Consider the following 15,057-nt stretch of genomic DNA (forward strand, 5'->3'; position numbering starts at 1 on the left):
ATTATTCAAAAAATCACTCCACAATTACATTAAACCCTACTATTAACATCCAAAACCACGACATTTATTTTAATGTCTCTACTTTTATCTCAAACTTTGATAAATTAAAATATAATGATGAAGGATTATCTTGTTTTCTTTTAGAGTTATGAATATGGTGAAGTTGTTAAAGAAAGCTTTAAGAAAATTCCCACTGGACATTAAGATACCAAGCTATCTAGATGTGAAGGTTCATTTCTCAAGCTCATGAAAGGAAGAAGAGAGTTGGATTCAAGTAACACACACACACGGATTCAACAACACTAACGAATAAATGAAAGAAGAAACATTAAAAATGGAAAGCATAGAAGATGGAGTATGGAAAAAGCACGCCACTCATAGGGGGGATCTAAGCCAACCAAGCCCTAGAGATGAGTGATGGTGCCGCCACTTGCAAGCAAGATAAGGCAAAGGTGAGTTCACTTCTAGGAAGGAGAGCTCACGGAAAATGAATGGTTGAAACACAATACTTTAGCAACAAAATGATCAACCCTTTTACAAGACAAGGAGCACCCATTAAATAGGAGTTCATAGGGGTCCTTTAGTAAATACACAAACATGGAATGAACTAACAAGCAAACCCTAGAAACTTTAAAGCATGAGAAGTCTCGGCCAAGTGAGTGCATATGATTGGTGGATGCATTCCCATGAGGATTCTAGGCCAAAAGAGGAAGGAGACCAAGTAGCCTTCAAAGGAATAAACCAAAAAAGCAAAAGGAGACAAGGTACATGTTTACTTTTGCTTTTGCTTTATGCTTTTTGCTTTCCTCTCTCTTCCACATCATCCAAGTGCTCCAATCATCATGTGCCACCTAGCCATGCTCTACTTCTTCTTAATTACCTACAAAAACAAGACAAACAAGGATTAGCATGTTGGTTTAAGTTAATCTAATCTTGGTCAAAAGGTCAACTTGGGTCAAAGTCAACAAGTCAACCAAAATAAGTCAACTCTAAACCAACTTAGGGAATTCAAACTAAAGAAATGCAAAACAAAAATAAAGATGATGGAATAGAAGACTCCCCTCTAGACATGCTTCTAGTGATCCTTCTTGAGGGAGCTTCTAAGGTGGTGTTGGTGGTGGTCACACCTTCATCATATAATATTTAATATTTCTAATAATAAATACATATATTTATTTACATTCCAGCCAATTACAGTAGCCAAATTCATTACCACTTATACTTTAGGACACCAACCCAAAGTTTTCTAAGAATGTATACTAAAATTCCCAAATTCCTATACAAGATAAATATTATATTATCTTGATATAAAATTGAGAATGAAATTAGATTTAAATAATTGCATCTTCTATTTCTTAGGTTTTCACGGATGGTTAATATATAATATACCCCACTGCCATCTAATCTTAAACCTTATATTGAATCCTTTATATAATATTATACTATCATTATATATATATATATATATATATATATATATATATATATATATAGATAGATATAGATATATACGCGTATCAAACATTCCACACCTAATATAGCTTAAGATATAGATATATAATATATTATATCCCTCCCTTAAAATGAACAAGGAAGAATCCAAAACTAACTAAACCCTTTCTCACTTTCATGATCCCATTAGATACAAAGATGTCATAAATTCTAGGCTCAAACCCATTCACTTACGTGTACTGCAACCACACAATTATAAAAGAAAGGAATCTAAAAGTGATATAAACCAATGGAAGAGACAAAACAGCCCCATACCCATAAATGTGTTTCCTTTGTTTTCAATAGTGGGCCCCTTGATCAAATAATCTACCATGGAATTAAACTAAGTTTGAAGCAAAAGAGCTGCACTGAAAACTAACCAAAACGTAACCCATTTTCGAAAACATTTGGTTATGCATTTGATTTGCAATAAACGCACCCCTGCAATACCAACAATACGTACGTCCCCACCTAATGAATGCACTCTTCCTTGCTTAAATTGTGATAACAATTTTGATGTGCAATGAGTGTGAATAACTAACCAAAGGTCGACACTGCATCATGCTCCTAACCAAGGTTATTAGGTTTTAACCAAAGAATAAAAAGTACAAAGGTTGCTCACCAAGTGATTCCATCCCACCCACACAAAACTCTGATAAATAGGGTTTTTAATCGAAACTGCACCTAACATACACACTCTAACACTGGCGATCGATTGACGTGGAAAGACCCACTCCAAACCTTCATAGTTGTATCACTTACTACACCAAATCAACCCAACAATTGCTATACCAAGCCAACGAATAAAAAAAATCATGCACACATAAAAAAAAAAAGAAATCAAAACCTATAATGCATGTCCATACATAGGTTCAAGAAGAAACCACCGGTCAACTTACAGGTTCACACACCCGAAAGTCACAAAATAACCAACAAAAAAAGAACAAAGACATTCAACATTTTGACGTGTTCATACATCGGAGCAAGTAACAAGAACCAAACATCAAACTGCAAAAGAGAAAAGAAACAAGTTCAGAGAGAAAAGAAACAAGTTCAGCTTCCCCTAACCTGAAAATCCTGCTAAAATTTGATTCACTGAAGTTCCTCTTTGCTCCAACTTTAATCTCCATCCTCAAGACCTTCTCCCAGCCCTCTAACACTCTCACAACTCAACTTTTTAGGGTTTTATACTACCTTGTTTTCAGCCACACGAAATTGTGTTGTCCTCTTCCCTTTTCTACCTCTAAAACTAATATAATTAAATTGAAACGAAATAAATTTGAATCATTGATTTAATTGGGTCCTTAATGTCTAATTAAATCCCATTAACCTCTTTTTCTATATCTATGATTTTATCTTACTGCTCTAATCTCAAAGATACACTCAAAACAATAAAATAATTAAATTAACAAATAATTGACATATCCAAGACTCAAACCCAAATTCTTTTATAACAATTAAATACTCTCAACCAATTAAACTAATACTATTTCACATCATAAATTCCCATATTAAATACCATAAAAGTACCCACTACCCACATTTAAATTGGGTGATGATAATTGTTATTAACTTGAAAACTAAATTGCTGACACTAACTTGAGTTCTTAAATTCGCCATTGCGCATTTTCAAGCTCTACATTAGAAGGTAGTTGTCTTTCCCATATTCCTACCCATGTATACCTTTAAGTTACTCCTTTATGCTGCATGAGCTCCGTTATTGGCATTCTAGAACCACAAGATATATGCCATAATCGGAAATACATTTTTCAATAATTTTGTTACATCATCTGAGTCTATGATTATCATAAAATAATCTTAATTTTAAACTGATACTCATGTCACTTAGAAAAAATAGACTAAATTGTAAAACATTGAGTTCAACTGACATATGAATGAACATATAAAAAAAAAGTATGATAATGAAAAAATGTTTTGCAAATGCAATACCAAAACATATCCTAATAATAATTTCATTTCAGAAAACTTTGGCAGCCCTTCACCTTTCTACCACTGAACGAATAAAAGTCATCGACTACTGAAAGTGAAACCATTGACCATCCACCTATATAGAAATATGGCACCACTCACTAACAAGTCAACAACCATAATTTTAGTGGCAAGTTGCTTCTATAGTTTAAAGGTTGAAAGTCATCGTTAGAATAAAATCTTAACGACTAAATCAACGTTATGAGAATATACCACTGGCAACTGTACGAATGAAGGGATAAATTTGAGGCTCAAAAGGTTTAATTTGGGACTCAAGCAAGATTGAATTGCTTTTAGTAAAATACTATTAATATTTAAATGAATGATAATATAATAAATAGATTAATTTTACTAAAAAGATAAAAAAAACACATAAATTTATAAAGTAAAAAACAAATTTCATTAGAAACATAAATTAGAACATATAGCGTACGTACCCAACCTGAGAAATTCAGATTTTGATATATTATGAAAGAATTCCATTGCCGAATTGATTATGTTACTAAAGATATTTCTAAATGGTTACCTTCAAAAGGATTAAAGGCAACAAAATATATAAAGATAATTAAATATGTTGTATATTCTTTATAAAGGAGTCTAAAAAATCTATAAATACAGGCTATTGAAGATTTATATTTCATTAACAAATTTCCATAATTTAGAAAATATTCTAATAAAATACAAGGAAATTATATCTTATAGTTATTATATTTTTGGGTAGTTATTATAATTTTGGGATTAGAAATATATGATGTAAAATTTATTATTAAGAAAGTAGCTCCAAGACTTATTAACATGAATTTTCTGACTTGAAGGATTGCTAATTTTGAGTTACATTATTAATCTCTATATTTATTCTCTGATTTAGGATACTTAACTTTTTACAGGAACAAAACTCATGAAATATTCTCTACTAAATAAAGCATCTACAAAGTGTTTTTATCACTTTGATGTTCTTACTAACTTAGATATCAGAAAGAATTTTGCTGGTAGACAATCATTTAAGACTCAAATATCATCTTTTAGAGTTCATCTCCTAATAATCCATAGTTATACACAAAGATTTCTATCCTCCAAACAATTCATCCAAAAATGTTTTGTTTTTATAAGACCTCCATAACAATTAAAAAATAAATGCGAATTTAATTAAGTGTTTTGAGGTTATAAACTCAAATTCAAAAAAGAAAACATTCATAATTTACTTTGTATGTTTCAAACCGTAACATCCCATTTAATAGATAAATCTAATTAAATTAAACACCACATACTTTATAATATCCAAAGAGCACGAGGCTTAAAGTATAAAGAATTTTACAGTCATCCAAATATACCAAAAAGGAAACAAAAGCACTACACAATGCCAAGAACCAAATTTTAAAGTTCACAATTATCCAAAAGAGCTTGCTCATAAGCAAGGGATTAAAAAACTACAAAGGTCCTCCAAACATGAGCTCAACAGTGAGCTCAACATCAACGCATGACCACTACGCTGCAGCATTAACTCCATCATCACTACTGCGATCACCAGGGGTTTTCATATCTACTCACACCAGGGAATTGGTGATAATTGCAAAAAGGAAAACCCACACAAGAAGGCAGACACAAACAAAAGGGTAAGCTAGAGTAAAAGATCTTTATCATACAATTTAGCATGAAATTTAAAAGCAAGTAAACATCATTCATCCAAGCAAGACTCTAAGACTCAATTTATCCAGATACATATAATCGGTCAGATTCACCGGATGCTTGCATTTGTGGTGGCCTCTATTGCTTTGTAGAGCCATTGCCAATGAGTTTCACCATACCATGCACAAGATTAGCCTTCAAACATCTAAGGCCATTATCCTGCCAAAGACTAGGGTCTCCTGCTACTCTCACCACTTGAGTAAGTTAGTCTCACATAAGTCTGCTCTATGTGAGACTAACTGACTCCTTAGAGTTTCTTACTTGAATCCTTACCTAATTATATACACTACGGCACCACCATGAAATCTCACCAAGAGATTCATGAAATTACGTTCATCACATCTAACACTACCATGAAATCTCACCAAGAGTTTCATGGAATTACGTCAAATCTCATACCACAACCATGTCTCTCCAACCAACCACAAATTTATCAAGCATAACAATGTCATGCCAATATCCAACCAACCAACAATTCATGTTTTCCACTTCATACTCAACATAACAAAATCTCATTCTCATTTAATCTCATACAACATACATGGCATCATACTTCATGCCTTTACGGTAAAACACTCCATCAGGCAGGCAAACAACCACATCAAAGAACAAATCAAAACTAGAACACAAAACCTGTCCTAGTCTCGCTCAGGTTAGCAGTCCTCGCTTAGGCAAGAGAGGTTCTCTCGCTCAGGCAAGCCCTTTTCTCCTAGGCTTGAGCTCGAGCAGTGGAACAGTGGTTTCTACGATTTTTTCCTTAGGCGAGACCTCCCCACCTAAGCGAGATAACTTATCGCTCAAAACGGAGCCTTATCACCTGAGCGACAGTTCGAACATAAACTTGGGCGAGCTTCTACTAATCTTGCCTAGGCAAGATATGCTCGCTTGGGCGAGAATATCAATTCTCACCACTATTCACGCGTGCAATTGTCAGGCATTCGAAACCAAACAACATTTACCATTATTCCAAGCAACCACAACAACACACAAGCATCATAAACACGAAACAAAGCTAAAAATAGGCAGATACGAAGAAAACACGAAAACTTTAGCTTTCCTTACCTTAACAAAAGCTACTATGAGGGGGTTACAAGCACTAGCAGAAGGCACCGCAGCTCCAAGAACACCAAAGAATTGGAGGGAAACACACTACAAGCTTTGAGGAAAGGAGGAGCTCATTGAAACTCTAAGAGAGCTCTTTGCTTCAGCAATGGAAGGAGGAAGGGTTCCTGTTTTCTGATAATGGGACAGAGTGAGGGGGTTAGAGCTGGAAAAGGGTTTTAGGCACCCTAGAGGCTGGCTTTAGGCCCAAGAGAATAGGTTAGGCCCTTAAACATTTAGGACAGAAAAAAAAAATGGCCTTACACAAACTATTTATTTTATAAATTTAACTTTATGAAAAATATTTGCAGATTTCAATGCATAATCAAAGTTCCTAATTATCAGCTATACTTTAAGAGTGAAATCACAATGTGAAAATGTGATTAGGCGGACGTGAAGAACGCACCTGCTTACTCGGTATTTCCACGATTTCGCAAAAGACAGTTGTCAGTGATATCTCATGACAAAGTCAAAAATTTGTAATTTCAAAAACATGAATGATGGTTTTTGTTTTTCAACGAATGCAAGATAATACAAGGAAAAGAAAATGATAAATTCCTTTTCCATGTCTATATTGAAAGTATAATTCATATTTATTTTTTCATAATGTTTGAGTGTGTATATTATACATTTCTTTTTTGACTTAGTTTCATTTATCCGTCAATTTCATTCTAAAATTCCAAAGCTTTTTATTTTATAATATTTTTTGTTGATATGAAGCCCCGTAAAGATAAATTTGAGTCAAATGAAAAATATAAAGGATGGAATTATACAATTTATAAAATAAAAAATAGATTTAACGAAAGTAGCGTGAGTAAAGTCACCAAAGTTTTAGTTTTGAAAATTTGAAATAAAATTCTCAAGAACTAAGTCATCTGATATCTTTTTTACAATTCTCTTTTTCAATATATCTTTTTAATAATATATTTAAATTCCTTTTAACAAATTATAAAAAAGAAACAACAAAATATTAAAATTTAAGAAAGGTCGTTAAACTACAAAGTTTTTATTTTTATAATATAATTTTTATATTAAAAGTATTTTTTTTAATTTTATAAGAAAGTTAATTTATTTTGTTCAATAAGATAAATAATCAAAATATTAATCTAAAATTATATTACTTTCAAAAATTGGTCTTAAAATATTACAAGTTGGTCGAAGTTACTTTTACTTCCAAAGTGATTTAAATGCGTGATAGACTCGCGGGAGACTACAAATAGTACATCTTTTTGTAGTCTATAAAAGAGAAATAGATTTTTCAAATGAGAAATATCTCTCATCATACACTTCTCATAATAAACTATGAGAGGAAACACACTCCTGTGCTTTTTTCTTTTACCATTTCTCTGCATAAACCACAATGCCAACGTCTTTCCAACCAATGGCTATTTGCTTGGCAACGAATGTTCCATGTTGCTCCTTTTGAAAAATAACCTAATATTCAACCCTACAATTTCCAAAAAACTCACTCTTTGGAATCAAAATGAAGATTGTTGTCAATGGAATGGAGTGACATGCAAAGAAGGTCGTGTTGTAGCCCTTGATCTCAGTGAGGAGTCTATCTCAGGAAGACTTCTTAATTCAACCGTTCTTTTTGGCCTTCAATATCTTCAAAGCTTGAATTTGGCTTTCAACAACTTCAGTTCGGTGATTCCTTCTGAACTCTGCAAACTCAATAATTTGAGGTATTTGAACTTTTCAAATGCTGGCTTTGAGGGGCAGATTCCTAATGAAATGTTTCATCTCAGAAGGTTAGTTATTCTTGACTTGTCTTCTTCAATCTCCTCACCTCACAGCCTGAAACTCGACAAGCCAAATATAGCAATGCTTTTGCAAAACCTTACAGAAATCACAGAATTATATCTAGATGGTATAACAATATCTGCAAAAGGACAAGAATGGTTTCATGCTTTATCTTCATTGCACAACTTACGTGTTCTAAGCATGTCATCATGCAATATGTCTGGACCTATTCATGCTTCCCTGGCTAAGCTTCTGTCACTCACTGTTCTGAATTTAAGCAACAACAGCATGTCCAGCTCAGTGCCAGATTCCTTAACAAACTTGTCCAATCTAGTCATACTGCAACTCAGAAGTTGTGGCTTGAATGGCTCTTTTCCGAAAGATATCTTCCTCATGCCATCATTAGAGGTGCTTGACATCTCAGACAATCAAGATCTTATGGGTTCTTTGCCAAACTTCCAACCACGTGGTTCTCTTCGTGACTTGAATCTCAGCGAGACAAGTTTCACAGGAAAGCTTCCGGGTGCAATTTCTAACTTGAAACATATTGATATATCTTATTGCCAATTTAATGGAACACTTCCTAGTTCAATGTCAGAACTCACCCAGCTAGTTTATCTGGACTTGTCTTCCAATAACTTTTCAGGTACACTCCCTTCTTTTAATATGTCCAAGAATCTCACATATTTGTCCCTATCACATAATAGTTTAATGGGGGTGTTACCATCTAATCATTTTGAGGGCCTTAAAAATCTCGTCAACATTGATCTGGGGTTTAACTTTTTCAAAGGGACTCTTCCCTCATCTCTGCTTAAACTTCCATATTTGCGAGAACTTAAACTTCCCTTTAATCAACTCACTGGTCTGTTGGATGAATCTGTGATGACCTCACCTACACTGGAGATGCTTGATTTGGGTAGTAATAATTTGGAAGGACCTATTCCTTTGTCTATATTTAACCTTAGAACACTTCGTGTCATTCAACTTAATTTAAACAAGTTTAATGGCACATTACAGTTAGACATGATTCGCAGGTTGAGTAACCTGACTACATTATGCCTTTCGCATAACAATTTGTCAGTTGATATATACTCTAGAAATGATCATGATCCGTCACCCTTTCCTGCTCTAAGAAATATCATGTTGGCATCTTGCAAGTTGAGAGGAATCCCTAGTTTTGTGAAAAATCAATCAACATTACTGTATCTTGACCTTGCTGACAACGAGATTCAAGGAACAATACCTTATTGGATTTGGCAACTTGAATATCTTCTTCACTTGGACCTTTCCAAAAATTTCCTAACAAAATTGGAAGGAAATGTCTGGAACTTGAGTTCAAACCTTATGCTTCTTGATCTTAGTTCCAACCAACTACAAGGGCCATTGCCATTCCTTCCAAGGTTAGTAAATTATATGGACTACTCAAACAATAGATTTAACTCGGTCATTCCAGCGGACATTGGAAATCGTCTCCCTTTCATATCAGTGTTGTCTCTTTCAAACAACAGTTTTCAGGGACAAATCCCCGAATCCTTTGTCCATGCTTCAAATCTTAGTCTGATGGATCTTTCTCACAATAACTTTGATGGAACGATACCTAAGTGTTTTGCTAAGTTGAGTAGCACTCTTCGGGTGTTGAACTTTGGTGGAAACAAACTTCAAGGATATATTCCTGATACTCTGTCAACTTCATGTTCTTTACAGTTATTGGACCTAAATGACAATCTCTTGGAGGGTACCATCCCAACATCTTTAGCATATTGCCAGAAACTACAAGTCGTGAACCTTCGAAGAAATTTATTAACCGACAAATTTCCTTGTTTCTTAAGTAAGATTTCCACCTTACGAATCATGGATTTACCGCTAAACAAACTTCATGGGTCAATTGGGTGCTCAAAAAGCAGAGGTGAATGGGAAATGCTCCATATGGTTGATGTAGCATTCAATAATTTCAGTGGTGCAATACCAGGAGCACTATTGAACAATTGGAAAGCAATGATGCGAGACAATGATAATGTCGGACCAGAACTTGGCCACTTATTCATTGATATCATTGATAACTATGATCCCAAGAATTTTAAGGATTTATTGTCACACTTAGACAAAACTATTGTAGCAAAGTTGGCTAAAATTGTTGCAAACGTACCTCGCTCTATTCTTGACCAGGGGTCCTCAGATACCTATCAAATAGATCTTTCTCAGTATCAAAATTCAATTCTTATTACAAATAAAGGTCACCAAATAAAACTGGACAAAATCCAGAGAGCCTTCACTTACGTGGATATGTCAAGCAACAACTTTCAGGGTCCAATACCAATTGAGATAATGCAGTTCAAGGCAATGATGGCTCTTAACTTGTCAAATAATGCCCTCTCTGGTCATATCCCATCATCTATTGAAAATTTGAAGAATCTTGAATCCTTAGACTTGTCAAACAATTCTTTATGTGGAGAAATCCCTAGAGAGCTTGCTAGTCTAAATTTTCTTGCATATCTGAATCTCTCAAACAATGACTTGGTGGGTGAAATTCCAAAGGGCACACAAATTCAGACATTTGATGGAGATTCCTTTGAAGGAAATGAAAAGTTATGTGGGCCTCCACTGACCCGTAATTGCAGCAATATTGGAATGCCAACTCCTGAAACACATCAATCTCATTCTAAGAGCTCAATTGATTGGAGTTTATTAAGCGCAGAATTGGGATTTATTTTTGGCTTTGGAGTTTTCATTCTCCCTCTGCTTTTCTGGAAGAGATGGAGCTTTTGGTATTCCAAACATGTGGATGAGATGCTTCACAAGATCATTCCCCAGCTTGATTTTTCTTATGAACACCGACGAGGTCAGACATGTAGAACTCTAAGGAGGAGGTACTGAAATCCTAGGTAAAATACTTTTTTGATTTAGTTTCTACAATGAGGAACTTTTCATATTTTACATAAAATCTCAATTTTATATTTCTGAATGATTTTTTATTATGAGCAGTTTTCAAATAAGGATGTTGTCTGTTATCCATGGTGGACCCAATGACGAAGTAGTAAGTAATTTTAATATGAATTTAGTAGATGTTTCATAGTTCCTTCTGTACAACTTGCTGCTGTAAAATGGATAAGATAGTTGGGTGATGTACGTGTTTCTTTAGATGTGAGACCCCAGATACTATTAGAATCTTTATATACATTGGCGTACACACACCCTTATCGCGTATATGTAGATGTATTCTTTAAATATTAATGATAATATATTAATGACCCAGATACTATTAGAATCTTTATGTACATTGGCGTACACACACCCTTATGGCGTATATGTAGATGTATTTGTTAAATATTAATGATAATATATTAATGAATCATAATAGTATGATGTTATTAAATAAATAAATAAAATAAATTAATATTTATTAAAAGTAAAGTGAAATGAACAGAGAAACTAATTATTGATAAATATAGAAAAAACAATTCAACAATTTTATAGAAAATAGATAAAAATAACTATTAATTTTAAAAAATTTAATAAATAATTATATTATATAGGGTAGAATTGGTATTATGAAATATGGACACAAAAGAGAAAATCATCTTTATATATTATTATAGATTATATACAACATATTTAAATATATATTATTACTTCAATTTAGTCTCCATATTTTTTGTTGGCTCAATTTAGTACCCTCATTATTTATAAGGGTTCAATTTGGTCATCTCTGTTAAGTTGAAGTTAACACCGTGTTCGTACAAGACACATGTCAAGCCAACAAATATTTTAATCTTTTAATTTTTAACTTTTTTTCTAAAAATTTATAATCTGCCACGTGTCAGGTTACCGTTGTGCCACGTGATAGTTTACTGTCATGACACGTGACAGTGGTAAAACTTATTTCCAATTTAGTCCTCTATTTCAAATTTTTGGTTCAATTTAGCATGCCTATTTTTTAAAACGATTTGAGATTGTCCTTTCCAATTTGAAACCAAATTAGTAAATAAACTTAATTACAACTTATATATACATGTTACAATAATTTTTTTACTATATACATTAAATCACTTCACCTAAATACTAAAATTATTTTATTTTTTTCATTTTTACCTTTAAAATTTTTTACACTTGTAAAAAATCAAATAATATTACAATTTTATAATTTTATAATTTTATAATTTTATAATTTTATAATTTTATAATTTTATAATTTTATAATTTTATAATTTTATAATTTTATAATTTTATAATTTTATAATTTTATAATTTTATAATTTTATAATTTTATAATTTTATAAATTTTGTAATTTTATAATTTTATAATTTTATAATTTTATAATTTTATAATTTTATAATTTTATAATTTTGTAATTTTATAATTTTATAATTTTATAATTTTATAATTTTATAATTTTATAATTTTATAATTTTGTAATTTTGTAATTTTATAATTTTATAATTTTATAATTTTATAATTTTATAATTTTATAATTTTATAATTTTATAATTTTATAATTTTATAATTTTATAATTTTATAATTTTATAATTTTATAATTTTATAATTTTATAATTTTATAATTTTATAATTTTATAATTTTATAATTTTATAATTTTATAATTTTATAATTTTATAATTTTATAATTTTATAATTTTATAATTTTATAATTTTATAATTTTATAATTTTATAATTTATAATTTTATAATTTTATAATTTTATAATTTTATAATTTTATAATTTTATAATTTTATAATTTTATAATTTTATAATTTTATAATTTTATAATTTTATAATTTTATAATTTTATAATTTTATAATTTTATAATTTTATAATTTTATAATTTTATAATTTTATAATTTTATAATTTTATAATTTTATAATTTTATAATTTTATAATTTTATAATTTTATAATTTTATAATTTTATAATTTTATAATTTTATAATTTTATAACTTTATAATTTTATAATTTTATAATTTTATAATTTTATAATTTTATAATTTTATAATTTTATAATTTTATAATTTTATAATTTTATAATTTTATAATTTTATAATTTTATAATTTTATAATTTTATAATTTTATAATTTTATAATTTTATAATTTTATAATTTTATAATTTTATAATTTTATAATTTTATAATTTTATAATTTTATAATTTTATAATTTTATAATTTTATAATTTTATAATTTTATAATTTTATAATTTTATAATTTTATAATTTTATAATTTTATAATTTTATAATTTTATAATTTTATAATTTTATAATTTTATAATTTTATAATTTTATAATTTTATAATTTTATAATTTTATAATTTTATAATTTTATAATTTTATAATTTTATAATTTTATAATTTTATAATTTTATAATTTTATAATTTTATAATTTTATAATCATCTTAATAAAAGAAGTTGTCATATGTTCTGCATCAACATAGAAATTTAAGATATTAATATCTAATTGTTTACTCACACAATGGCATTAGGAATCTAATATCTTCTTAGATTGTGTAAATGGGGTTGAAAACCTTACATTAATCATTTTCACGTGACATATGTCTCATTCAAGGTTGCACAACGAATAATACAAGAACAATTATAGGTTTTCCTCTCCAAAATTCTCGTTACCAATTTATATTCGTAATAACAATAATCACCAACACTTTAATTTTGCACAACTTGTAAAAATGTAAACAAGGCCAATATACACAATAACAAATATTAACATGGACTTTCATAGACCCAAAAACATAATAACGAAGATTAACATAGATTAGTGGTGATTAATACAATAAAGGTAATAATATAGATTTCCACACATAATTGTTATCAATGCAAGTCTAAAATCAATGTAACAGTAGCAAGTCTAAAATTAATGTAACTAATGTATACACACATAAGGAAGTCATTGTTAATCGGAAAAGATTTGGAATGGTAATTGGAGTGTCCTCAAGATAGGAACTGCCCAAATTGATGAAGTACGTCCAACAAAATATAAGTACCGGAAAATCCTAACCACAACGCTTGTGAGAGTGATATAGTTGGGAGAGTGACCACAATGTCTTCAACAACGAGAGAGGCCACAAGAGTGAGAGCGTCAACACCACCAGAACGAATGTGATAGTAGCAATCACAATAGAGGGATCGCTTGAGAAGAGGAAAACGAAACCTCAAGGAGACGAGAACGAAAGCCACCAGTGAAAGGTAGAGCAACAAGGAGATGGGACCAGAGAGGGTGCTTTAAGTTGTAGAATGGTGAAGTGCAACGAGAGGGAGAAGGGGGGAGAAGAAAACTGAAAATTCTATGTCAGTTATTGTGAAGAACAAACATAATATCTATTTTTAAAGCATGATAAATAAATAATGAAATTGAAATCAAACAATTGCAATGTGATAACTAATGAAACTAACTCATTCAAAATACGCAAAATTTACTCATTCAATTTAAACAAATAGACACAACTCAAGGTTATGAATTAATATAGCAAACTAAGCTAGACTAGTATGACCGAGTGGTAACCACCTATACTAATTATGCAAACCTTAAAAGTAAGCAATCCAAGGCTATCAAGGAATATGTACGACAACAAATAGGACTTAAAATAGAAAAATAGCCCAACTAGTGATTGAAAACTCAGCAAAATTATGATCATTAGCAAACTGAAAGTTTAATAACATTTTTTTTAATAGAAATAAATTGCACTAGCTGAGGCTTTTTTATTGAAAACATGTTTGACAAACAAGCAATGGAAATGGAACCAATACTACAATCCTAAACACATAAATTCTACGGAGAAGTCAAACATAATATTACACTAAGCTGTGAAATTCAAAAGATAATACAAATAAAGCAAAAGAGATCACTGACATAACAAGTTGGCATCAATGAAATAGTAAACTAAATGAGATAATATTGAACTTGGTTGGATAAATTTTATAGCAAATTGAAGTGGCAACTCATGTTGATAGTAGAAGTAGAAACAACACATTAACTAAAACATTCACCATGGTTTTCAAACTACACAGTCTTAGAACCAAAATGAAAACTGAACCATGAACT

General features: G+C 30.4%; 1 protein-coding gene and 1 long non-coding RNA gene across 2 annotated transcripts; one reads left to right on the forward strand and one right to left on the reverse strand.

The window, feature by feature from the left end:
* Window positions 1-310: 310 nt before the first annotated feature.
* Window positions 311-2,906, reverse strand: LOC146882099 (uncharacterized). The gene is made up of 2 exons (XR_014985313.1): window positions 2,560-2,906; window positions 311-1,127 (listed from the first exon to the last, which is right to left on the reverse strand). It is a non-coding gene; the product is annotated as an uncharacterized LOC146882099 (long non-coding RNA).
* Window positions 2,907-7,569: 4,663 nt separating this feature from the next.
* Window positions 7,570-11,155, forward strand: LOC114166521 (receptor-like protein 6). Its single transcript, XM_028051269.2, has 2 exons — window positions 7,570-10,892; window positions 10,993-11,155. Exon 1 carries the CDS (start codon window positions 7,570-7,572, stop codon window positions 10,882-10,884), a length of 3,315 nt encoding a protein of 1,104 aa, XP_027907070.2. The 3' UTR covers window positions 10,885-10,892; window positions 10,993-11,155.
* Window positions 11,156-15,057: the final 3,902 nt, after the last annotated feature.

The sequence above is a fragment of the Vigna unguiculata genome, chromosome 10 (assembly GCF_037176805.1).
Source record: "Vigna unguiculata cultivar grain cowpea cultivar isolate G323 ecotype 2 chromosome 10, ASM3717680v1, whole genome shotgun sequence".
In the NCBI taxonomy this organism is placed as follows: Eukaryota; Viridiplantae; Streptophyta; class Magnoliopsida; order Fabales; family Fabaceae; genus Vigna; species Vigna unguiculata.